This window comes from Primulina tabacum, chromosome 10 (genome assembly GCF_025594145.1).
Source record: "Primulina tabacum isolate GXHZ01 chromosome 10, ASM2559414v2, whole genome shotgun sequence".
In the NCBI taxonomy this organism is placed as follows: Eukaryota; Viridiplantae; Streptophyta; class Magnoliopsida; order Lamiales; family Gesneriaceae; genus Primulina; species Primulina tabacum.
Window position 1 is genome coordinate 8,369,276 of NC_134559.1, and position 27,293 is coordinate 8,396,568.

General features: G+C 34.2%; 7 protein-coding genes across 8 annotated transcripts; 3 read left to right on the plus strand and 4 right to left on the minus strand.

Moving 5' to 3' along the window:
* Positions 1-205: 205 nt before the first annotated feature.
* On the minus strand, positions 206-670 carry LOC142504884 (RING-H2 finger protein ATL52-like). Its single transcript, XM_075617727.1, has one exon. The coding sequence runs from the start codon at positions 668-670 to the stop codon at positions 206-208; it is 465 nt and encodes a 154-aa protein (XP_075473842.1).
* A 2,562-nt stretch (positions 671-3,232) lies between these two features.
* On the plus strand, positions 3,233-3,803 carry LOC142505064 (uncharacterized). Its single transcript, XM_075617884.1, has one exon. It carries the CDS (start codon positions 3,322-3,324, stop codon positions 3,676-3,678), a length of 357 nt encoding a protein of 118 aa, XP_075473999.1. The 5' UTR covers positions 3,233-3,321; the 3' UTR covers positions 3,679-3,803.
* A 61-nt stretch (positions 3,804-3,864) lies between these two features.
* LOC142505063 (replication protein A 70 kDa DNA-binding subunit A) lies at positions 3,865-6,817 on the minus strand. Of its 2 annotated transcripts, none has more exons than XM_075617882.1 (2): positions 6,455-6,817; positions 3,865-5,586 (listed from the first exon to the last, which is right to left on the minus strand). In XM_075617882.1, exons 1-2 carry the CDS (start codon positions 6,712-6,714, stop codon positions 3,912-3,914), a joined length of 1,935 nt encoding a protein of 644 aa, XP_075473997.1. In that variant the 5' UTR covers positions 6,715-6,817; the 3' UTR covers positions 3,865-3,911. The 2 variants fall into 2 exon arrangements, with proteins under 2 accessions (XP_075473997.1, XP_075473998.1); XM_075617883.1 differs by lacking the exon at positions 6,455-6,817 and adding an exon at positions 5,918-5,958.
* Positions 6,818-7,924: 1,107 nt separating this feature from the next.
* On the minus strand, positions 7,925-9,426 carry LOC142504885 (uncharacterized). Its single transcript, XM_075617728.1, has 2 exons — positions 9,176-9,426; positions 7,925-8,315 (listed from the first exon to the last, which is right to left on the minus strand). Exons 1-2 carry the CDS (start codon positions 9,424-9,426, stop codon positions 7,925-7,927), a joined length of 642 nt encoding a protein of 213 aa, XP_075473843.1.
* A 4,829-nt stretch (positions 9,427-14,255) lies between these two features.
* LOC142505478 (putative late blight resistance protein homolog R1B-17) lies at positions 14,256-17,424 on the plus strand. Its single transcript, XM_075618465.1, has 2 exons — positions 14,256-15,388; positions 15,476-17,424. Exons 1-2 carry the CDS (start codon positions 14,505-14,507, stop codon positions 17,235-17,237), a joined length of 2,646 nt encoding a protein of 881 aa, XP_075474580.1. The 5' UTR covers positions 14,256-14,504; the 3' UTR covers positions 17,238-17,424.
* Positions 17,425-18,455: 1,031 nt separating this feature from the next.
* Positions 18,456-21,106, plus strand: LOC142504886 (uncharacterized). Its single transcript, XM_075617730.1, has 3 exons — positions 18,456-18,545; positions 19,249-21,034; positions 21,102-21,106. The coding sequence occupies exons 1-3, from the start codon at positions 18,537-18,539 to the stop codon at positions 21,104-21,106; spliced, it is 1,800 nt and encodes a 599-aa protein (XP_075473845.1). The 5' UTR covers positions 18,456-18,536.
* A 3,392-nt stretch (positions 21,107-24,498) lies between these two features.
* LOC142505726 (small ribosomal subunit protein uS3x-like) lies at positions 24,499-27,151 on the minus strand. Its single transcript, XM_075618830.1, has 6 exons — positions 26,989-27,151; positions 26,754-26,901; positions 26,449-26,620; positions 25,250-25,304; positions 25,025-25,156; positions 24,499-24,910 (listed from the first exon to the last, which is right to left on the minus strand). The coding sequence occupies exons 1-6, from the start codon at positions 27,016-27,018 to the stop codon at positions 24,749-24,751; spliced, it is 699 nt and encodes a 232-aa protein (XP_075474945.1). The 5' UTR covers positions 27,019-27,151; the 3' UTR covers positions 24,499-24,748.
* Between the last annotated feature and the right edge of the window lie 142 nt (positions 27,152-27,293).

Below are 27,293 nucleotides of genomic sequence, written 5' to 3' on the forward strand. Positions count from 1 at the left end.
CCTTATGTATTCAGATTATTTTGGTCTGCGACATCTTGAATACAGCTGATATAGGACATTTCAATTCATTTTGCTTTAAAATCAATTACATTAGATCACTATAATCAAACGATTTGCACAAAAAATGTTGTGAAACTGTCACAGTACAGGTTGGAAGGCATATTCTAAACTAAGGTGCGTGGAAACAACAAATCTTCTCTAGAGTTTACAGGCTGCTCGAAAACGAGACGACGCTGGGCTCGACCGTGGAACGACAAAGGGGACAATCCATGTGCGAATAGAGCCACAAATCAATACAGGTTGCATGAAAAGAATGCTTGCAGTTAGGCAGCTGCCTTATTTCTTCACCTTCTTCAAACACACACAAACAAACTGCACAGCTGATATCATCACCACCATCTTCATCTTTCTCGTAAATGAAGCTGGTCACAAAGTTTACATGCAAGTTATGAAAGCCCCGGTTCGACGTGGGTCCCGGATCGGTTGTCGAGGCTAAGTGGGATCCATGAATGTCAAAATCGACACACCATCGAACGATAACAATCTTATACAGTGTAAGAATGATTATCACTGTTCCAACCACAACCAGGCCGTAGTAGAACATGGTAAAATTTGATTTTTGAGGGGAAGATGGTGGGAATGTTAGCTGAGGGCTTGGAGGGTCTCCCATGGCGGATTCTTTGGAGAAATAGGAAGAAGTGTGATGTCAAGTTTGAGGTTTTATGCGATGACAATCGACAAAGCAATGCGTTACATCAACTTTAATAGATTATTGAAATATATGAAGTGCAGACAAAATTATTTAAGACACGATGGAAATAATTTGATTAATTTGAATTTTATAACCCTTTCTAATCTTTCCTATTATCGTTCTCATCATATATTATAAGATACCGAAGAAGCCAATAAAATGCTTTGTTAGGATGTAGCTATCGCAAAATAATAGTGTCTTGCAAGTAAAAGATCTTATACATGACTTCCGGCAAGTACTCGGTAAAGTTTATACAAGGAAAAACGGACTAGTGCTATATAAATATGCCCTTTTATGTCTGCGAGACAGTCTCACATATTTATATCAGAAAGACAAGTTCACTCAGTCTATTTTTATAATAAAAAATAATATTTTATCATAAATCGAGTTATAAATTCATCTCACAAATTGACCACACTTGTGAGATGGTCTAAATTATGTGTTCATTTTAATGGACACTAATGAATAATGGGCTATGATGTTTCGATTTATTCCATAAGTACTCTTTGTTAATTAAATTCGATTCGGAATAATCTTATACATCTTATATTTAGGTATTATTTGCAAATGGTTTTAAAAATAATTATATGCAAAAGAGTTTGGAAAAAACTATATATGCAATTATATATACATGAATCCGAGTTTGATCTGAATGTCAGAAAAATAAATTTGGAATTTTTTAAGGAATTCATTTTAAAATTTAAATGTAATATTTTGTACGTTGTAAGATTTTTAGCTTCTATATATCTTTTAGAAAATTATATGAGGTAATATCCGATAAAAACAATTGTTCTAGGCAAAAAGTGACATGCTTAATATTTTAAGATATAAATTTGTAAAAGTATGTTGTCCATCAATTTAGAATTTTAGTAAAATTCTGCAAATTAATGAAATTTTTTTCCAATTTCGCAAATGATTTTGCTTGCAACAGTACTTCATATCATTACTATCAATGTAAAAAATTTTCCCACGTTAAAAGTTAGGATAATTTATTGTCATTTGAGTGGGACCAAATCACTCGATCATATCTAGGTTAAATATTAACAAAATAAAATCGTAAGATGCCTATTTTTTTTAGCAATATGTATCTTATGAGACGATTTTACGAATCTTTATCTGTGAGTCGAGTCAATCTTATCGATATTCACAATAAAAAGTAATACTCCTAACACAAAAATTAATACTTTTTCATGGATAACTCAAATAAGATATCTTTATCATAAAATATGATCCGTGAGACCGTCTGACACAAGTTTTTGATTTTTGAGTAAAAGAAAGAAAAAGTAAAGACAACATTGAATCGAGTTTCTTGATCATCCTATTCAACAGCGATTCCATTCAAATAAAAGAGATCGCTAGAATCAGAGGGGCCCTCTCACCACCACACTCAAAACATATCAAATCAGGGAAAAGATCAAATCGAGTTAATATCTACAACTATTATTAAAAAAATTATTAAATTTCTGCACTAAATAGTGTGGAGGAAGTAAGCTAAGAATTTCGCTTATGGTAAAATTGAATGCACCCCTCTTAAAATATTTATACAAATAAAATAACACCTTTATACAGAATGAGGAAGAGGCTGTTTTAGATTACGCAATGACGGGTAGAAAAAGAACTCAAGCCTAGGACTGCCGTATGCTTTCACCCCGCTTTGCAAGTCCGTAAAAAACGCCTATGTTCTTTATTAAAATACTATTTCAGATGAACGGAGAATCGTGTGACCATTTGATCTGCAGAATAGGGCGAGGTTAATATTTCCACATTTATATTAAAAAACCTGCTCTATGAGATTTGAGAAGACGATAATGTAAAAAGCAATAGAGATTTGAGAAGACGGTGATGTAAAAAGCCAAATTGGTATTGAGTACTTCAAATTTCGGTTATTCATTTGAAATTGGTTGAGTATAAATTATAAAAAACTAACAATATTAAAGAAGTATAATTTTATCAAATATAAAAATATTGCTCCACAGAATATTCGATAAGCAAATAAAGCATCCGAATCGGCATTGACGGGTGATATATAATGAACAAGACTATGAAAATGGAGCAATTATTTCGTTAGACGTTCTCACATATTTATAAATGTGAGACAGATCGACCCGATCTATACTTAGATTGAAAATAAATATTTTTGACAAAAAAATTGATTTTTTTCATAGATGGGGTCATATAAGAGATTCGTATATCCAGTAATACGATCTTATATGAATTTTAGTGATGAAAATATACATATGGGTAAGTTAATTGGTTCCACTTGATCTTAATACCTTGGCTAGTTCTACTTCAACCAAAGAATAAAAGTCAAATTTCAAAACGAAGATGAGATGTTTTTTTGGCCTTTTGATATGGAAATTGGTGGCAATGGAAAAGATAAGCTTATCCACCAAACCAAGTGGAGAAGCTGCCACGTAGGACAATTTGTGGGATACCCTCAAATTTCCACCTCTCATTCTCCCCCCTTCTCCACTCTCAATATCCAGCACTATAATCTTTTACCAAGAAACATTCATATCAAAATCATAAACATTTAACCCCAGGAGAAGAGACTAGCCTGAGTAAGAAAAATGGCTTCCACTTCTGCTGTGTCGATGGCGATGCCGCTCACTCCTGCCAGCCAGAAGAGGCAGCCGAGTGCCGATGCCTTCCTCAAGCCATTGCCTTTGAGGACATCAAAGACAATTAAGGTTTCAAAGCAAGCTGGAAAGTTTGAAGTCAATGCTTCATTGAAGGAGAAGGCGATTACCGGATTAACAGCCGCTGCTTTGACCTATTCCATGATTGTTCCAGATGTGGCCGAGGCAGCGGTTTCCCCGTCTCTCAAGAACTTCCTGCTCAGCATTGTGGCCGGTGGTGTTGTGCTCTTCGCCATAGTTGGTGCAGTGGTCGGTGTTTCCAACTTTGATCCTGTCAAGAGAAGCTGAGAACCACACTGATATTATATGATATATGTTTTCATGTGTTCAAATCTGTGTATCAATCAAACGTATTCATGTATTAATGTTGCTGAAGAGATGGGTTATATTCGCTATAATTCTTACGGTAACAATCCGTGTCATAGTTCCGTGATACAACTTTGCCATGTACATAACCAGTAAATGAAGTAAAAATGGTCAAGAAATCACGAAACTTTCTAAGAACAAATAAAAAAATTGTCTTAACATCTCCTATCACTTATTTTATTGTATCTTTCGGTGCGATGAAATTTTGAAATCATATCGAACAAGAATCTACTCTCTTCTGAATAGTTCACCTTCTCTGCCTTGACAACTGTGATCTTCAACTTCTGTTCATCACCATATATCTCCTCTTTAATCTTTAGCTTAAGCCGAAACTCTGTAAATAGGCAGTTTCGAATAATTTCAAGAAATTTCAGTTCATCTTCGGTTTCATACTTCACCATATATAATTCCTTCGCCGGGCAACCCAAAATCTCTTCACCAGCTTCTTGAAAAGCCGTCACCCATGTCAAGCCAGTATGATCCTGAACTTGAACTTGAAGAAGGTATCTGTAATCGCAGTCTTCAAATTCTTGGTTACACCTATCACACAGCCACAGTGAGTTCCCTGATTTAGTCACCTTCTTGTTACACTGTCTATCCCCAATCATTATTGGGCAGGCCGTATAACAAAAAGTATCGGTTTTGATGAAAGATATGGTTGCCTTAACAGTGATCCAGTCAGGCTTGTCCGATCTTCCGAGCCCTTCATCCTTTATCTGCGTAATGGTCTTGCGTATCTCATTTTTTGATCCTCCAGGCATAATTTCCCTAGATATAGAATGAGAAGCTGTATCTTTACCTCCATGATCAAACCAATCTCTTAAGCGACGAGCTTCTGGAAAATCAGGATTCACAAATAACTGTGTAGCAGATATGGTGCCAATGGACTTACCACTAAAGTCGTTAACTTTTCCAGCTTTGACAGCCAAAACGGGGGATAATCCAGTTTCAACCATTTCTTGCAGTTGCTGTCCTTCCCTGTTGCAGAAATCTCCCCATAATGTCAACTCAACACTTCTCCCAGACTGGTCCTTCAAGTTCAGAATTCTTCTTTGAGTTTCCATACCATTCTTTCTCAAGATAGGGACAGACGGGTTGACAGTTACAACAACACCAATGACATCTAATATAGAGTTATTTTCTGCATTTTCAATTTCACCAATTGGCCTAAAAGAGAACTGTTGCTTTGGTATGGATGCATCTTCATCTGTACAGAGATCCACTGATGATGTTGCTTCCAAGAATATCTCCCACTCATTCTTCAGATGGTTGAAGTTCTTCTGGGCCGGTTTCAAGCTACCTTTTGATATCACATATACTTTTCCAACTTCAATTGCGTCATAGAAACGATCAACTACAGCATTGAAGCATGTAACCCGAATTTCCCCTCCATCAGAATCAAGAAGATCAAATGAGAACACCTTACCATCTCCTTTGGCATTGTTGTAACGTCGCAGATCTCCTTTTGCTGTCACCCGTGCTTTGATAGCCCATCGGCCTTGATAAGGATTCAAAGCGGCGATAGGGATGATGCGTGCTGGGGCCTCATTTCTCATGATAGCCCCATGATTTTTATAGTTTGGAGGTGGTTGATATGGTGGTTGAATGGTGGGAGGATAACTCTGGACACCGCTGCCCGAATTTTGAAAGCTAGAAGGTTTTCCATTACTGAAGTTAGTGCGCGCTGAACTATGAACACCGATATTATTGTTTGCCAATGGTGGAGGTGCTGAATTTTGAGGCACTGAATCAGATTCAGAAAACATTTTTGGGTTGCCGATTATCTCGCAGTCAGTTATGATAGTTTCCATGTTTAAAATCACAATAATCCTGCAACCAAAATACAGAATATAAGTTCCAAGATTAAAGCAAGAAAAAAGAGTAGTGTGAACAGACAGCTTAGGCATGTTATCTTTGAGATTTAGACGTTCAAGGTCATACTTTCCCTTTAAGATTGAATGTATCTACTGCTGCATTGACACTATGAATGGAGCTTTGAACATGGAGGAGAGACAACCATTCCAACTCAGATCAAAACATTAATTAAACTCTTGATGTTATATCAAAATGAGGTTCAACATGCAAAATGAGATCCAACACAAGAGAACTAAGTACATATCACAACCTTACGGAGCTTATAAGATGTTAGACTATGGTTAACCTTCACCCACTTAATTTATGTGCGCCTTAGAAAATGGTTTCTGGAAGTGGTAGGCAAACAACAGTCTGAATGATTTGCATCCAAGATCAATTCATCAACAGCAACTCGAATTTCATAAAGAAAACAATCATACTTTGCATTTAAAGTGTGAAACAATAAAAATCACAAATTTCTGTACCTTCAAATGATCATATAACATCAAGAAACTACAAATAAGAAAAACCTCAGTGTCGATTCGCACTCCTTGCGCTCAAAAGGAAACAAAAAATAAATATTTCACTGGTGTAGTTTTCGTGCAAGCATGAGGCAACTAGAAACCAATCTGTTCAACTGCATAAAAACACAAGAAAAAAGGTTAAAATAAACAAATGATTAATAATGAATCTTCAAACCAAGCCTCAACTCATCCAAAACTATGAATTAAAACAAAACATGAAACGAAGAATCATACACACCAAACAATCAGATACATTAACTGAAACATGATCACAGTTTAATGATAATTTTCGGTATGTAGGGAAGGACATATATAATTACTTGCGATTTTGCACGGTGCTGCAGATATAATCGATGAGCTGGACAACGGATCCACTGCGTACTAAGGCAGACTTGACACGGTCGTTGAGCTGAGTAGCGAGCATCGCGTGCTGAGTCGCGACTGAATCAGAGAGGAGGAGGCGGTAGCGCTCCTGAGTAGAACCGATCAGCTTGATATCCAACACCTGCACCAGCGGCTTCGAGTTCACATCGCCGGCATTGATCGCCGATATGGCATTCGCCGTCAGATTCACCGGCATTGAGTCCGCGTCACGCAATTTGAATGGAAGAATGGAGAAATCAAAACCCTAGAGAATGAAAATTCGGAATTGAATTCTGAGGCACGGAAAGGAAATCTTGAGGGGATATGCCTCGGGGGAGGGGTAATTTGGGAAACGTATCTCGGTTGAAATGGCGGGTCGTAGACCTACCTAATTACTCTTTTGCCCTTACTATATGATTTCTCATTTTTCTCCTCAATTCAAAATAAATTTATACTAAAATAGCAAATTATGATTTTTATTTATTTTTAATTTAAACAATAGCTTAATTATCAAAAAAATATTATAAAAGTTTGTGTTATAAGGTAGCTACAATCCAAGCATGGTCCTTTCCAAACTATAAACCGGAATAGAAACGATTTTTCAAAATTTCAAATAAAAAATTATCTTTCGATTTTGATGCTTTCGCGACGGAAACTTTATTGAACTACAACCATAAATAAATTTCAGATTTTAAATTATAGAACTTAAATAATAAGAATCAATCAAATTACAACTTTTGCTATGAAACACTTGCCTATTAACTTCAAAATAAAAATTACATATTCTCCACTACATAACATGACACATTTCGCTCATTTATTCCACCTGTTCGACCAGACGTGATGTTTTTTCTCATTATCATCTACTGCCGTCCAGTCTGCTCCTATCTGAAACGATGTTAGGCGGCTAAAACAGGGTATGCTGAAATTAAGTCTATTTTTAATTTCATCCCTTTCCATTAACATGTTATACATATATGACCATGAGAAAAATGTTTTATTTATGATTGCTAAGTGTTTCCATGGAAAGATCTTCTAATATATAGCTGAATTGTTGGTTGTAAAAGAAGATTTTTCATGAGTTGTTTATAAAATATAATAAACTTTACTTTTCTACGATTTTCTTACCTTTTTATTCATATTTTTTTTTCACGAGTTTTTTTTATAAATAGTATAATAATATTATATAATTGTAGATATAATTAAAAAAAGTAGCCCACTTATAAAAATTGCTATAAGACATTGTGTATCTTTATTTTGGTTTGTACTGATTAATATGATATCAATTTTCACCTGTAAGTTTGAAAAATAGGTAGCAGCATTAAAAATAAAAACCTAAAAAAGAATCCAAAAATAAAATAAAATAAAATATTAGAAAAATATTGTGATTCATGATTTATTTATATAATCGAAACAAAATAAAAACATCAATCAAACCATAACATAATTTCATTCACAGGTTTTTTGGTTTCATCTAAGGGTCTATAGTATGCGGCGACAGTGAGATGATCGGCGGCGGCTTCCGCCACGGATTGATATCGGGTGCCGGCGAGGCTCTTCTTCAAGGCTTCGAGCTGTGTCGCGATGACGGGATTGTTCATAACGCCGTTGAATCTCCGGACGACAGCGAATTTGCGTGGGGGCAATTTTGCTAGCCGCACTTCGTTCGAGAGCGACGAGGGCGGGTTGTTTTGACACCCTCGAGGTACGTATAAATGTACTATATAGTATTGATAGTTTTGGATATCAACGAGAACTGGTGCCGTCATGTTGAGTTTGGCTCCTTGGCTGTTGTTACCAAGGAAGTAACTGTAGGCACTGCAGATGATACAAATGGAGAGATTGTGACGAGGTCAAGTTGTGATTTGGTTAGTTGTATGACTAATCCTTTATTTATTAAATGATGTGAGAATTCGTCGTCGTTATCGTTCGATGCATGTCAGATAAACTATCAAACTAACACAATAATCTATAAATCACGTTAATCAGATAAATGTAAGTTCTATGTGACAATCTTATCTGAGAAAATGTTGCTAATGTAATACAAGATCTTCAGTTTTTACGGGTCGGCTTTAGTTCCGTTTTCTTACTTTTAGGAACTCGGACTCAACCTGAAATCAACGGTTCTGGTTTTGTAATTGAGACCAAAACAAGTCCGACTTCAATTTTAATTAGAGAGATCTAATTTTGATAGGAACCATGGTCGGGTCTATAGATAGCTGACATTTAAAGAAAATGTCGATAAAATTATTTTGACTGAACATAATAACAAAAATTCATGGTAAATTGGCAAAATTGTTTATATTTATAAAAATAACTTCTCATTTTTTATTTTTTCCATTTTTTTTGTATACACACTTTTCACCATAAACCTTTTACAATCACTGATGCAAATAATTGATTTAATACATCGAGGATTTCCAAAACCACGGATTTGGAATGTATCAACAATAACACATAAACTCAAACTTATGTGATATCGTCTCACAGATCAATTTTGTGAAACAGATATCTGATCAGACCCAATTCATTAAAAAATATTAATTATTCTGTCGAAAGTACTACTTTTACTGGTAAGTATTGATATGTTCGATCGATCTCACAGATATAGATCCGTGAAATCATCTCACGAAAGACCTACTCCAAAACAATTGAAACTGACAGAGCTTGCAACTTACATTGTGAAACCCTTTTGAGCAGCATATTCATAGGTGTAGGAAGTGATATTGGGACTCGAAATCCAAGCAGAATCCTTGTAACTCCTAATTTCAAAAGCATGATTTTCACTGTGAACAACTTTATATTCAGGGCACTCTAGTTTTTCACAGCTTGTTGCTCCCTCGTACTGCCCATTACAATGTGACACAGATATGCAAGAGCATAGAAACAAAAACACTAGACGGAAATCGACCATTCGAGCTAACGTCATAGCGAGGAAAATGGAAGAATTCGGGATTTCGACGCCGGATTTTGTGATCTCTCACGACCATCTTGTTGATGAATGGTATTTAAAAGGGCGAAATCTGTGTAATTAAATTATCTAAATCCAAAAATGGGATTTCATGAATTGAAGGTGTTGGTGTTAAAGGTGTGAGTATTCAATGTGCGCGCGCTCACAAAGTTTCCATGTATATTTTAAAAATTAAAAGTTTTATCTTTATTGGAATTACAATAAATTTTCAACTTTCTGTTACATATATATATATATATATATATATTAACTTTTACTCGATCTAAAAATTGAAGAGTAGGTCTCTTGTGAGACGGTCTGACAAATCTTTTCTGTGAGACGGGTCAACCCTACCGATATTCACAGTAAAAAAGTAATACTCTTAGCATAAAAAGTAATACTTTTTCATAGATGATCCAAATAAGAGATATGTCTTCACAAAATTCGACCCGTGAGATCATCTCACACAAGTTTTTGCTAAAATTGAAAGAACTTTTTGAAAAAAAATATTTATACTTAGCTAATGCTCTCCATCCTCATATCCATTCTTCAACCAAAAACAAAAAATAAATAATATTAATTTCAATATTAATTTGTTATGCAAACACGATGACAGCTCAAAGATTGTTATATAACTATAATTAATGGAAAGATCCATTGTAGTATATGTTAAAAATAAAATAAAAATCTTTCCAATAATTCTAATCAACAAGAATTTAAAGATTTACAATATTTTATTACTAAAATGAACAAAAGAATATTATAAGACATATTAAAATCCAATTACTGATTACCACTATATATATTCACTAGCTCGAGTTGTTGTTTTTTTTTTCAATTTATTTTTAAGAAATTCAAATAATATATAATATATTTATTAAAATTAAAGTCATTATAAGACTTTGATAATTGCTTATTATGTCGTATATTATGATAATATAATTCGTATATAGTACGAAAGTCAATCTAAGTGCAAACAAGTTTATGGTGATACAAAACAATTGAGTTTCAATTGTCTTCTCGATTCTTTTGAAAGATCTATTTAGAGGTAACCTATACATTTGTGTTGGTCTTAAAAAATAAAAAGTATATACGCCATGTAAAAAATTAAGGTTGTGATGAAATAACTATCTATGATTGAAGAGAGATGTTGTAGGGACTCGGACGCTAATCATATTCTTAATCATCATTAGGACAATTTAATCATTATAATAAATAGAGTCTAATTTTTTTTTTAAATTGCGGAACGTAATGGAATACATGCAAATATACATATCAGTATATTAAAAGTACAAATCTGGTACTGTATATACAATCATTCAACTAAGGTTTAACAACTAAATGTCAAGTGTCCAAATCCTATCTCTAATCCAAGTCCGTAGTCTCCACTCTAATCACGATCTATCTTCATCTCCTCGACCCTGAACCTGTCCCACCTGTTGTCATGCACACATACAAACAGACAACAGCCGGATAACTCCGGTGAGAATAAATCCCAGTATAAATCAACGAAACATGCAGTTATATCAACAATGTAAAAGCATGTTAAACATGTAACAGATATCAGTACATGTAACAAAATCAGAAACATAATCCGTATAAAATCGCCAATCAAACTCGTGACTCCACGTTTCAGACTAGACTCAATCCTAGTCTAGGGATCCCGGTTTCCAGACGTTGGCATTCCATATCGACCAACAGTAATAGAAGAAACTCCGATTCTATCCACGTCGATATAACCAAGCATCCAGTGTCTTGACCTAACCGTCACAGACTTTGGCGTTTTCACCAATTTCCTATCATGTGACATCGTGCAATGTGCCCGTGGCGATCCCATCACTATCAGGACACTTATGTCACAAGATCACTCGTCTAATACTCATCTAATACGTGCTTTCTATAAATCAATAGAACAAGCATATCAAATCAAATCAATGAACATGATAATAATAAGTATGTGATTTAGGGAAACTCAAGTATATCCCACTTGAGTCGATGTCCCAATACCACATTGACTTATACCTTTGTCTTCTCGATCTGACGAAGTCGAAGTCTCGAAGTCAAATATGTCCATATCAAATCTGAAATGACAATATCGAATATACTGTATCAATGTATAACTCAATTCAAAACCTGTTCCGATCAATACTCAAATCAAACATAATCTGATCCATATCAACGATATCATGATACAATCTCAATCAATAATGAATCTGATCACAATCAATCTACTGATGTTTCGATGACATAATAATATAGTCTCGATCGCCCCGTCACTCTCAACATCACATAAATAATACCATAATTCATAATCGATATCAATAGGAATCATAATCTTCAATAAGAATAGGTCATGATATCAAATCTGTACAATCTCGATCATATTATTTCAAAAAAATAATAACAATTACATACACAGCCCGTTCTTCGATATGTCTTCAGTTATATACTAATCAGTATACCCAGAACACAATATATCAGTCAAATCACAATTCCCCCAATATCATAATTTCAAATGATACCATAATTCAATAAAACTTACGTCCTGTTGTAGCTGTCGTCACTAGGAACACAATACTGAAGTCGGATTCAAAATCAGACGGGCGGATTTCTCGCGAATCGAATTCTAGTATCAAGGATTCAAAGCTTTCCCTGGATTTCCGTTTTCCTCTTGTTCTGAGGAGAAAAGGGCCGATATTATATATATATATATATACATCTCATGCATGAAAAGAGGCAAGTGGCTTATTCTTCATAAAACACGTCTCACCGCGGGTGCGCTACACTTTGGACCTGCGGGTGCGCTGAGCATACTGGATCACTACCAACATTTCAGAAAGAACGACCGCGGGTGCGGAGCTTTTTGTACCGCGGGTGCGGTGCCTCTACTGTAGCAACACCGCGGGTGCGGTAGATTTTATGGCGGGGGTGCGGTGACTGTTCTGTATCTCTTCCAAAATTTCCTATGAACCACCGCGGGTGCACTGTCTTTGAACCGCGGGTGCGCTGTCTGTGCTGTCCCAACAATATATTTTGCAACTAAAATCGAATCGCAACGTCTCTTGTTCGGTCTTCGATAAATACCTCAAATCATGCATTAATAATTGCTGATTACCAGATCACATCTCGGGCATTACAAGATATCTACGACAAATGGGTTACATACGATTTAAAAGATTTGAGTTGCACCGTAAATGTCTTAGATTCATATGTTATGCTTCATATATCTGATTTTTATTTTGCATAATCTGCTTATATGTTTCATTATGGTTTTTTTGTTCGGTTTGTTATATTATCGTCGTTATTTCTTCTGTTCACGGTGAAAGGGAGGCCGAAATATATTCCCTCTAAAATAAAGGGGTGGGAGGGAATTGCTTGAAAGAGGGGGGAGATTTAAGTGTAATTGTTAAGTTTTTTTTCTTATGTCATCAATATTTGATAAAATATTTATAAAAATACAATATCACAATCTTTCTAGGATTCTAATCATATCATGATTCTTTATTTTTCATTATTTAAAATTTTCATGTTGTATTTTTTTAAAAAAATATCATGCAAAATTAACTCTTAATAATGTATGTATGTGTGTATATATATTATATAAGCATATATAAAATTTAAAAACTATTATTTAATTTCTTAATTATTAATTAATCAATCAATTCTAGACTCTTATAGAATATTTCATGAGAATCTTGTACATAATAGTCACCACTACTAATATTATTATTTAATTAGTAGATTCTAAAATTATTAATTGAATAATTGTGAACTCAATATAACCCCGATCGACGATCAGACAGCGCCGATGTACCGATGGTGCAAATCTTCATATAATAAAAATTGAAAATTTCGAAAGACAATTTTTCACTGGTCATTTTTGACAGCTGTCAGTTTTGTGAATTCCTTCACTAAAACATGCAGTTCCAGTCTCTCACATAATTACTATTTAAGTTAACTTCTACAACTTTCATATATAAAATCAACTTATAAACTCCTTTATAAGCTATCTGTTTGATCTCCATCAAACTACAGTCGACAAAATTCAACTCCTTCAATTTGACTATCTCAACGAGAACACAAAATCCAATACTTATGTAACCCACAATGATTCAGTGATACAACTAGCCATGAGTTCACAACTTCATTGTGATTCAAAAATTATTTGTTCCTATTCGGATTTACCCTAATTAACCTCAATTTTTTCATCAACCCATTGATCAAGAACATAAGAACTCAAGTTTGATTGCACCAATCAGATCAAATCTACAACAATTTAGTAGACTGAAAAAAATCTCATCTCAATAAAAAAAACTTTTCTGATGTCGAAGATCAATCAAGGCTGAAATCACATAACATACTCAGAATTTTTGGAAATTTTAAATCTGGCTCTGATACTACTTGTTGGTCTGAAGTGCGACATTTTGAGATATAAATATGAAAATAAAGTATAAAATGGGACACCGAGATTTACTTGAAAAATCCCTAAAAATTATTATGATAAAAAACCACATACAAGATGAAATTTTTTTTTCTATAATATTTTATGATATATAATCAGTCAGTGTATTTTTAAAGAGAACACTCACTTTGTAAATATAAAAAAGTAAACAACTCACAAATATTATATAAATAATTAAAAAAAAATGAGAAAGACTTGAGAATTAAGATTCTCGAATTGTGAATGAGATACAAAGAAGTTTTATCCTTCCATGTAAAATCCCATGTACTAAATTTTCTTCCTACTTTTGTCAAGTTGTCAACAAAGTTGCCGAATATTCCGTAGAACATGATCCGACATCGTCACTTTCATAATTGATGAATGCCATTTTTTTACATTGCTCCCACTTTCAACTTTGTCCACCATTCACATCCGCTTTCCACGTTTGCTGACCAACTCCACTCACACTTTGCCTATCTTTTTCTGCCACCAACTCCACCAATCATTCACAATGAATTGGGGTCCCGTCTAATCATACTCTGTTGCGTTTAAGTGGCAAATAATTGCAGTTTTCTTCTCAATTTGTATCTGCAAATCCATACCGGAGATCGTAGAAATGGCATATGCAGCTCTTGTTTCACTTGCTCGAACACTGAAACAGGTCCAAGTTGAAGATTGCGTTGAGGTTCTTTTTGGCGGCACAAAAGAACATGAATCACTCCAAGAAAACATAATGTGTCTGGTAAAGTTCCTCGAAGAATTTCCTGAGGAACACGCCCCAGCTGTTCGTCCTTTGGAAGAAGCAACCAGAGATGCTGCCTACGAGTTGGAAGATCACATCGAAATATACGTTACCCTTTCTGATAAGTTTCTTCATGAATCGACGGACAGTGAAAAAAATAGTTCTTTGATCACGTTGAAAGATACGTTACATAAACATATTGAAGGTGTTAAGTCTCTGATAGAACACGTTGGTTCAATTCTGGAAGTTGCAACAGAGGTAAAGTGTGTCTTCACAGCAGAAGATTCGTCAATACGCTCAGATACTTCTTCATCAGTTTCTGGTTCATCAAGACATGCACCAAGTGAACAAGAAAAACTGATAGGAGTTAGAAATGACTTGATTCAAATCAAGGATCGAGTCACCGGGTATGAGTCCAATCTTCAAATCATCCCAATCGTTGGGACGGGAGGAATTGGCAAAACTACTCTGGCCAGAAATGTATATTCAGATCTCTTAATCGAACAACACTTTGATGTTCGTCACTGGGTAACTGTTTCTCAAGAATACAGTGTACGAGAGGTTCTTCAAGGTCTCTTTTGCAACGAAGGAGCATCGACGGAGCATGTCGAAACGTTAATCGAACGAGTGTACAAAAATTTAAAAAATAGGAGATATCTGATTGTTTTGGATGATATGTGGCATGATGAAGTATGGGATCGTGTAAGAAGGGCATTCCCCGATGACAACAATGGTAGCCGTATCATCATCACTACAAGGTTTGTGTCCAAATGTTGTTAGCTCTTTGATTCGAATAATTTAGAATATGAATATGAATTTCCTTTTTTAACACTTGAACCCAATAGATTGTCAGACGTGGCTTCAGCGGTCGACTCATTCAGCCCACTTCATCGAATGGAGTTTCTAAATGAGGATCAAAGCTGGGACTTGCTTCGGGAGAGGGTGTATGGACAAGAACATTGCCCTCAACAATTAGAAGAAGTCGGAAAATTAATCGCAAGAAACTGCAAAGGACTCCCCCTCACGATTGTTGTGATAGCAGGACTACTCAAGGTCAACAAGACCAAAGATTATTGGGATAGTGTCGCTAAAAACATTAAAGAAGCAATAGCTACAAATGATGACAAGTTCTTTTCGATACTGTCGTTGAGTTATGACAATCTTCCTCATCATTTGAAAGCTTGTTTTCTGTACATGGGAATCTTCCCTGAAGATTATATGATACCCACAAACAAACTCATCAAGTTATGGGTTGCTGAGGGCTTCCTAAAACCTTCAAGATCGGAAAACTTGGAAGAGGTGGCAGAAGAGTATTTGGTTGATCTTGTTAATAGAAATCTTGTTTTGGTCACAAAGAAGAGGTCTGACGGCGGGATCAAATTTTGCAGCATCCACGACGTCTTGAGGGAGTTGAGCATAAAAAAGGGCCAAGATGAAAAATTTCATCAACACCATAAATTCCAGTATACTAGTAAAAGTAATCTACTGCAAGTACCTAATATCCAACGTCGTTGGATAATTCATACTTCTGTTGGCTCCCTTTTATACAATATCCAGATCTCACCCACCAGTACTCTTGTCTCACCTATCCGTTCTCTGCTATATATTTATGGTCATGAGACAGGCATTTTGCCATTCACTCCGCGGTTTTGTCTACTCAGAGTTTTGGATGGACTGAAAATAAGGCTGAAATCTTTACCTGATGAAATATTCGACCTAGTTAATTTGAGGTACCTTGCTTTAACCTTTGATTACAGCTATACATCTTGCTTGCCAGCTAGAGTTACCAGACTTAAGAACCTTGAGACTCTGATCACTAATGACCCATATGGTTATACTTCTCTGTATTCTATGTCGTCGGAGATCTGGAAGATGCCACAATTGAAGCATCTTGTCCTGAGGAGAGGATCCATCTCGCCCATTCTCGCGAATGAAGAATTTGCTCGAAGCTTTTCTATCCTACATAACCTGCAAACTCTTCATGTCGTAGATTTACCGTTAACCGTGGAAGTGATTCAAAGGCTTCCGAATCTTAAAGAATTGAAGGTAAAATACGGGAGCCGTAAGCACTACCAAACTAACGGTATCAACAATCTTGTCTACCTGCACCAACTCCAAGTGCTGAATTTTGAGTTGGTGGAGCTTCCTTATGACTTGCCAAATATTTACAGCTTTCCCCGGAATCTAAGAAAGTTAACTTTGAGGGGTAGTTGGATTCCCTTGGAAAATATGTTCATTGTTAATTCCTTGCCAAACCTTGTGGTGTTGAAACTTATGGAAAATTCGGTAAAAGGTGGAAAGTGGGAGATAACTGATGAGTTTCCGAGCTTAAAGCACCTGGAAATGGAAAGCATAAACCTGAAAGAGTGGATAGTTGAAAGCGATCATTTCCCATGCCTCGAGAGGTTGTTTATTCGAGAGTGTCTCTACCTGAAAGAGGTTCCGGAAAGCATCGGAGATATAGCAACACTTCAGATTTTGACTATCAAAAGATGCAATTCGGGTGTCGAGGAGTCGGCGAGGAGAATACAAGAACAACAACAGAGCATGGAAAATGACGACCTGAAAGTTCACATTGTTCCTGTACCTTCGCAGACGCCATATTAATCCTAGAACACACATTTGTTCCTATCATAGAATAGTTGGAGTTGGAAATAATTTTGCCCAGTAACTTGTTCAAGTTTGGATTTTCCTTGTTAATTTTTTGAAGTTTCCTTTTGTTAAGTTAACTTTTAGTTTTCAGCTATTTTGATCTAATTGCTTACTTGATATCTGACAAATCAGTCATTTTCGATTTCACAATGTCATTTTTTTAATTCTATGTCTGTATTTTCCGGTGTCATATCGGCAATTAGATCATGATATTTAAAAATTAAACGTTAATGTACCAAAACTAAAATTTAAAAAATCAATGGACCAAAACCTAAAATTATATAAGTAAATAGCAGAAAAAAAAAAAACTATTTTCTCTTTGAAGAAATGCTTTCATAGGAAACTATACGATTAATTTAAGCAAGAATAAAGAATGTCATGTAATTGTTGTGCAAACTATTTTAAGGGCTATTGATTACTCTTCTGAATCAGTTAAGCACGTCAACGAACATTCTATGTTAATTTCCATATCATTCTTTTTAAGGAAGTATCAGAGCGCACCAGACATATTAGATATAATATTGTGTACCTCGGTCAGAATACATGCACACTACCAAATCGTACTATCAGCGGAAAGGACAATGATTTCGCATAACGACCTCTATATTTGGAAACGATTATCGTATTCAAAAAGACAATCATTGAAATCAAAGTTTATAAATAGATCAGTTGAATGGATTTTCGATTTCTCCTATAGTTCTGAATTACGCACACATTATTCTGAATATCAAGTTCTTGAAAGCCTAATTGATCGAAACATTTTTTAGCACACGCTTAATTTTTATTATCTGATATTTGAGGTTCAATTGGCGACAAATATTTGTAATTGACAGTAAGAGTCTTGCTAGTGGTATCAGGAATAGTTAATTCTTTTATGTGAACACTTGTACATAAAATGGCTACTTTCAGTAAGAGCAATGTTCTCCAAACCGGACCGGACCGGCCGGTCGGACCGGTTCAACCGCGAACCGGCCTCCAGACCGGTCCGGAGATAAGTAAAAACCCGAAAAACAGGTTTAACCGGAAAAAACCGGTTAAAACCCGGTTAAACCGGAAAAATCGAAAACCGGCCGGTCTTTAGGAACCGCACGGGTCTGTGAAATTATAAAAAAAAATTGCCCAGATATTTTAATAATTTAATTATCCTCATTCTCGTTGACTGGTTAGAATTAAAAATCGACACAAGATTTGGAGAGATCTCCACACCACGCCTGCTTATTACTAGCTTGATTGGAAAGGAGGAATCTCAAAGTAATGAGTAATGTTAGTTTAGACTTTTTTTGGTATATTGTTTATCTTGCAAAATTAATAAATCTCTTCCATTTTGTTGATGATTAGTGATTCTTTTCATAGTGTAAACTGTAAAGCATAGAAATTTTTTTTGGTACAGAAGCTTTTCAATCCTGAGACGTGCTCTTCCATTTCTTTGATCTTTTTTTCCCAATTTTCCATCGAGTGCACTGTGCAATAGCTGTTGGATTCCATTTTTTAAAAATAATTTTGTACTCATGTTTTCGTGTAGTTGAGTTGTGTTCTACATAACAACACTTTGCAATTCCACAATGATGGATCGTGGCTTCTTTGTTTTCTTGAAACTAGCCAAGTCTTTGTCACATATACCAACTTAGTCATTATAATTTTATTATTGTTCAAACTTCAAAATTAATTATCTTGTATCTATATTACCCAAACCCAATCACAACTAAAGTTTCTTTTGCAAGAAATCAAGCCTACGAGAGTAGCTATAAATATTTAACATTTCTAAATTCTAACAATTTAAATTTTAAGAAAAAATGATCTGTTAGTAGCAATCATTAACTAATATATCAAATTTATATTCCTTTTGTGACGTATCTCTCAATTATTATATTGAATTACTCATATGTTCATAATTTATTGTTTATTTTTCCTCTTTTACTATACTTCATCAACTGTGAATTAAAGTTCATTATTTTTTAAAATATAGATGGATTCATCAAGTGGCGGGCAAAAATCTAGTTCCACATCTAATTCTGTTTCCTCGTTTAGAAGCAAAACCGATCCAGCATGGGCTCATTTTAAAGAGGATGTGGGTAATGATGGGAAAAGAAGTTGGACTTGTTTGCATTGCAATAATGTGTGGAGGGGTGGAGGGATCAATAGGATGAAAAAACATTTAGCAGGTAGAAAAGGAGATATTGCATCATGCAAAAAAGTTCCATATGATGTAAGATATCAAATGGAACAATCTTTAAAGGCATTTGAAGAAAAAAGCGTAGCTCCGATATCATTTGAAGATGATAATATTGATGGTCCTCATATGACAAATCTTGAAGAAGAAATGCATCCACCACATACTCAAACAAGGGGGAAAGATAAATCTTCTTTTGGTGCGGCTTCTCAAAAAGGAAAGAGAAAGAGAGATGAGAAGATGCCTAACTTTTTTGCACCAAGAACTATTGTCGGTGCACAACGTTCTATCAAAAGTGTGCTCGTAAGTAAAGAAGCTTTACTTAATGTTGATATGAGCATTGCTAGGTTTTTTTATGATACTTGTATTCCCATCAATGCTGTGAATTCTGTTTATTTTCAACAAATGGTGGATGCTATTGCTGCTGTTGGTCCCGGTTATAAAGCACCGAAATATAATGAGTTGCGAACAAACTTATTAGGAAGCATGAAAAAGGAAGTTCAATTAGTAGTTGATGGTTATCGAAGTGTTTGGGAAGAAAGAGGTTGCACTATAATGGCTGATGGTTGGCAAGATCGGTCAAATAGGCAACTTATAAACTTTCTAGTGTATTGCAAGAGGGGAACATCATTTGTGAGATCTGTTGATGCTTCTGATATTGTGAAAAATGCAACCACACTTTGTAATCTATTTGTTGAGTTAGTGGAATGGGTTGGATCAAATAATATCGTTCATTTGGTAACTGATAATGGGGCCAACTATAAAGCAGCCGGTGTTTTGCTTCATGATAAGTATCCCTCTATCAAATGGTCGCCTTGTGCTGCACATTGTCTGAATTTGATTCTTGGTGATATTGGTAAAATGGAGCTTGTTAGTAATCTTACAAAAAAGGCTTCTTTGGTAACAAAATTCGTTTACAATCATGCATTTCTGTTGGCATGGTTAAGAAAGAGAGAAGGATGGACAGAGATTGTACGTCCAGGGCCAACTCGTTTTGCTACTACATTCATTGCATTGAAGAGTATCCTTGAACATCAACATGATTTGCAAGCTTTTTTTACTAGTAAGACATTTAAGGATTCTCGATACTTCAAAGACAAAAAAACAAGTGTTGTTCTGGCGGTTGTTCTTGATACAAAATTTTGGAGTGATTGCACAGTTGTAGTTGGTGTTGTTGCTCCTCTAATACGTATGTTGCATATAATGGATACTGATCGAAGGCCTTCAGTTGGTTATGTCTATGACGGAATGTATAGGGCAAAGAAAGCAATAAAAAATATCTTCAAGAATAAAAAGAAATTTTACAAGCCTTTTACAAGTATTGTCAAGACAAGATGGGACAAACAACTTCGACGAGATATTCATGCAGCAGCATATCTCCTTAACCCTGCTTTTGCATATGACAAGTTTAATATGTGCACTAAAAAGGAGATAATGGATGGTTTTGTTGAGATGGTCACTACCTTGATTAGTGATAGATCTGTTCAAAGAAAGTACATTGATGAAGTAGCAATTTATCAAGATAGATTAGGAAGTTTGGCTCGACAACTTGCTATTGATTCATCAAAGAGTATGCAATCAGGTATGCATTATTATTTTAAATATTATTGTTGTGGTAATTCTTATATTTTGTACTCATTGTTTAAAAGTTTAAATTTTCTTGTAGATGAATGGTGGAGAGTTTTTGGATGTAGTGCTCCAAACATACAAAATTTGGCTATTAAGATTTTGAGCCAAACTTCTTCTTCTTCGGGATGTGAAAGAAATTAGAGCGTGTTTGAAAGAATACATACAAAGAAAAGGAATAGATTGGAGCATCAAAGGTTAAATGATCTTGTGTATGTCCATTACAACTTGCGTTTAAAAGAAAGGTGATGGTTTTTTTACTTACTCTTTCAATTTGAATTCTTGAATTTAGAATTATTGTTTTGTTTATTGTTGTTGTTGTAGGCTTGATAACCAAATGAATTGTCAAGATCCTATTGATTATGAGAGCATTGATAAAACTGACTTTTGGGTTATGGAAGAAGAAGAAGAAAATTCTTCACCTATTTTAGACATAGATGAGTTGGATGAGATGTTTTATAGTGAGGAAGCTCTTCCAATAAATATTCAAGAAGAAGAAAGGAAATTTTCTTTCCTTTATTTTTGTTAAATAGTTTGAAAAAATAATTATTTCTTGGTTTATGTCTTAATAATAATTTTTTTTGACAAATTTTTGCTTTATGTTTGCTAAACATGTATTATTTTAATTTTTTAAAAAAGATTTAGATAAAGGTGTTGGTGAAATGCAAGAAACACCTTCTTTGGACTTGGAAGAACTTTTGGATGGTAGGGATGAAGATGATAATGACTACGAAAGAACACTTCAAGAATTGGATGCGGTGTGGGCATCAAAGGATGCAATTTGAAAGTTGAAACTGGATGTTTGATACTTTTTTGTATAAGAAACTTGATGTTTGCTACTTTTTTGTATAATTAAACTTGATGTTTTCTTGAGCACTTAAACTTGGTCATCACTATTTGGTTACATGTTAGGTGTAATTTGGATTTTTGAATTTGAAAAGTGATGTTTATTTGGATATTTGTTGTAATTTTCATCTTAAAAATTAAGTAAAAACTATAAAAACATAAATAATCAATATTTTACTATTTTATTTATTATATAAAATAAATAAAATATTAATTTTATTGATCCGGTTCGACCGTTCGGTTGAACCGGTTGAACCATTTTTTAAGGCTTGACCGGTTCGATTAACGGTCCGGTTATAAAAACACTGAGTAAGAGTATGATTTTTTCTAAAAAATACTTTGATGATTACAAGATAAGGATGCAAACTCATTCAACTGAACATGATGATCACATGAAGACGTACTAATGGAAATCATGAAAGCCATTATCGTCATTGCCATTACAGAAAGTGTATTACAGATGTCGAGAAGCCACAAATAGAATGGACTGGCGAAGATAATAAAAATGAAATTTTGGATAATGAATAATAACAACAACTATAATAATAAATAAAACTACTTATTATAACAAAAGATTTGACATATATTAATAATTTTTAATACATATTAATCTACTTATTATATAAAAAGGTTGGAATGAAATTAAAAAAAATCTAAATAATATTAAAAAGTTAATTATATGAAATAATTTTATTATTCTACAAATAAAATTTAAATTGAATACTACAAACGCATAAAATATGCTTCTAAAATAATATAACGTAAATAAATAAATAACAATATATAATATAAAAAAAATTAAATAAAACTTAATAAAATATTAACTAATTCAAAATTATCTAACAATAATTAAATTTAATGTATAATTAAGTTCACTAATTTAATGGGAAATGTGTCTATAGTTTGATGAAAAATGTGTCACCAAGATAGGCCTACACTGGATCGTTCTATCCTACCTATGCCCTACAGGATTAGATGGTCCAGATTTAGCCACATTTGTGATTTAAAAAAAAAATAGTGGACTCCATGTACTTGTGACTAAATCTGGATCCTGGATCTACACATGGGGGCACTGCCCCCACATGTAGGGTGAAATATTCCGCCTACACTTTAATATAATATGGATAGATGACTCACTCTCCTTCATTATTCACTATAATTAGGCCTTATATGATGTATTTCATCACAAAAATCATTTGAATTTCGTGAGTTTTAAAGAGAAAATAATAAGGAACAAAAATAGTTAAAACTAGAGAAAATTAACAAATCATATCCAAAACTTCCAAAAAATTTATATAACACTCCTTGTTTGCCTCTAAAAACCAGGAGGTATATCAATATTAGCAACCGATTTCTCCCAGAAATCAAAAATTACGAAGAACAATTTCTGGAAAACTTGTGTTCCAGATAAACATTTCAAACTCGATTTACCCCTCCTTCTTGAATGAATTTCCCTTCGGTTTTAAAATAAAAGTGTTCAAAATATTTTTTATTTTAAGTATATGTATGTCGATCGTCTTCGCAATTGACATAAGTCCAATGTTTGGTCATCCGAAAGCTGTTAACTAGTTTCGAATTTCAAAATGTGTCCATCATAAAACTTGTAGATCATTCAGAAATATATTAACCTAAAAAAATCAGTTGTCACCTTACTGGCGTGTGCATTACACGTGCCGGCCATATGCCGAATTTTTCATTTTTTAATCAATTTCCGATATAATCCGATCATCTGGTGAAGTTTCCTAAATTTTTTTTATATATCTTGGATTTAATATAATTTTTTAAAGTTTTAACAAAAACTACTCGATACAAGTTTTTTACAAAAAAAATATTTTTAAAATATTCCAACACCTTGCATCAATCTTGACTAAAGTAAAATAACTAAAATTATATTTATAGAAAATAATCTTTGTTTGGATTGAAATCAAGAATTTTTTGAACGAGTTACAGGCACACGTTATCCAAAAAATTAGAATTGGAAACCTCAATTATAGTATATGTTTTAAAAAAAATCCCACAATTCTATTTGACAAGAATTTAATGAGGGTTGTTTTTATAGTTGGAATGAATAAAGGAATATTAACTTTAAATTTAATAATCGATTGTCACAATTCCCTAACTTTTGATTTCTCACATGTTTTATTCTGACCATTTTTCTTTTTCTTTTCGCACTTTATTTTAATGAAATTCATGTAATTTATGATAATAATTAAACTTTTAAGGGTTTTGGAAAACGTTTATTGTCATGTAAATTTTTTTTAGTCAACAAAATTCATATTTCTAATGAAAAGTCAATCCAAGTACAAAAATAAAAATAAATGTGAATATACACTACAATTAAGTTTTCTTTTTAAAATTTTCACATTATTTTTGTTTCTTTATTATATTTTTTACGAATATTTTTTATTAAATTAGCTTCAGCCTTCAAAAGGGATGATTATCGTAACGTTATGATATTAAATTTGTATATTCTGATAAGAAGTCAACCCAAGCACAATTATGATATATTTACAGGTAATTTTAATACTTTTAACCAAAATTTAATTGTAGTAGAATTTGGCAATGACACAAAAATAACAAAAGAATTCAGCATCTATTATTGCAGATGAATTTTCAGCACATTTCAAATCTACCAAGTGGTTATGTTCAATTCCCCCTTCGAAAACGAAACCAGACAATCAAACATTGATGGGAAAACCCATTAACTGAACCAAACAAAGTTTGATGTTATGGATGAAAATTAGTCAAACACATTCCTGCAGATAAAGGTAGGAAAAAACAGAAATATGATATATATAACATAACTTGAAGAGTTGTTGATTCTCTAAACTTGCAGGTCAACTTCAGTTGCTTGGATGGTCGGCCTTATGAATTCTTCTTCTTTGGGAGGATGGATTGTGACAAGATCCGGTAGAGGAGTAGTAGGCCCCTGTTTCCCTTTGGGATCCCAGTCGAGCATGATCTTGACCTTGATACCGAGTACACCCTGAACAAAATGCACAAAAAAGGAAGTCAAGAAATGGGAGATGATGGTTTTCCAAAAACTAAAATATGGTATCTGACAATTCTGGTAAAGTATTTTATATCCATCTTGAAAAACCTGTCTGAGAAGCACGTGTCTAACAGCAGAATCGATGTATTCTTTAACTGGTTGCCCGGAAGAAATCATGTAGCCGTCCTTAAACTTCATGGATTTGGCACGCTGAGCCCTTAATTTTCCACTCACGATCACCTGAGGTACGAAACCAATAACATCGAAGACAAAATTTAAAGCAATGAAAACAAGAACACAAGGACAAAAAAGGAGTAATTGATTAGCATATACCTCACAACCCTTGGCACCACTCTCCATGACAAATCTTAAGACACCATAGCATGCCCTGAGATAAGAAAACAAAAGACCAAACATCAACCTATTTTACAATAGCATTATTGCTCTTAGTAAAATGACATTTGACTTGAGATGCTAAAACAACAAACTGTAAATTGGAATGCAGATAACAAGAAAAATCAAATTGTCAAGTTTTATCTTCTTAAAGTATCACAAAAATAATCATTCATCTGGGTCCAGATGGATTTATATTCACAACGACAACCACCATATATATTAAAGTCTCCAAGGATGGACTGAAAGATGGTATACGTAGTCAATGGTACAATTGGGTAAATGATTTATCACGTGTCTTCTTCATGGTTACCAAATGAACACCAGTACGTATAACGAATAGGTTCACATGGATGAAGACGGTATTTCTAGTCATCGTCCGACACAGAATTGGCGTGAAAGTGCCAATTTGCTTTATGGATGACATTACTAAGAAAAAGTATTATGTAAGAAAATTCCCAAACGACTTTTCTTCATATGTGAAACCTATTAATGCACTTTGAGAAAAATAACAATGGAAAATCACCTAAGTTTGTTTGTGAGACAAGAATGTTAAAAAGAAAACAAAATTTAAATATATAGGCAAGAACATGGAGAAAATTAACTTCGTATAATTAATATCCGTTTGATAAATAGGCAACAAATTGATAAGAAAACTGTAATCATTAACTAATATACGATTAGAAAATGACAACCAGGTTGATTAACCTATTTTCATGTTTCTTCTCCGTGGCAACAGCATGAAGACCAGTTCACTTCAGGGGTATGATGCCATGGAGGAAGATAATGAATCTAGTCATCTTCCGACACAAATTGTTGTTGAATCACCAATTCGCTTTATGGATGACATACTAATATTAATAACAAAAATAGACCATTACAAGAAATTTGAAACTATAGTATCTACAAAAAAAAAACATATTTTATCCACAAGTGATCATTGAAGCTAGGAAAACATTCCTTTTAAAGGCTTTTCAATGAGATCAAAGCCTAATAGGGAATCTGTCTAAAGCAATTTTTATTTTTATATGGTTCACCCACCAAGGTAGATCGGAACTTATAAATTCATCAATCTAAAACATAGATAAAGCCAATTTACCACAAGAAAATGTTCAAGAACAATGAAATTGATTCGTTACCGCCTGACAGCAAGGCCACCAAGGAGCTTGTAGCGAAGAGACTCCGCCTGAGCAATGGCGCACAGCCCCCTGTTGTTAACCTTCTCAGCATACAACTCCACGCTGTTCTCCGGAAACTTGAACCTCTTCTGTACCACAGAGGTCAGCTCCCTAATCCGCCTTCCTTTCTCACCTATTACGTAAAGAACCAAAAAATTTCCAAGCCAAATTAGCACATGCTTAAATAAAAATAAAATAAAACTTGCAGAACAACCCTATATTCATCTGAAGCAAAAATTTAAAAAGAAATACAAATAAATAATCACCAAGAACATTCTGAGTGCGAGTTGCACGGATTATGATCTCAGTCCTCATGGGAGTGACCCTAACTTCCACTCCAGAGTATCCATCCTCCGCCAGCTCACGCATCAAGACCTCGTTGAGCTCCGCAAAGAAAACTCCATCGGCCACAAACTGGTGCCATTTAGTCGATAAAAATCAATCAATTATCTAACACATAAACAAACATCAAATACGCACAGACCATTTCGGAAGACAAACCTTTCTCTTTTTGCTCATTTGAGTCGCCATTTTCGAGTTTGCAGAGAGAACAGTCAAGATCCGAGGATCAGTACAGCTGCGCGGCAATGCCAACTCTCGATAGAGATTAGGGTTTCGATTCAGCCCGGGGTTATTATACGTAACTTGGGAGATTGATTTTTGGGCTTTTGGCCCAATTAGTGTTATGGGGCCGATAGTGGGCTTTCCAGGATTGTTACTGAAAAAAAGTTAAATTTCCCTAGAAAATCTCGCATTTTTTTATTATCTCATTATCTTAACCAAATATAAATAAATTCAACTTTAAA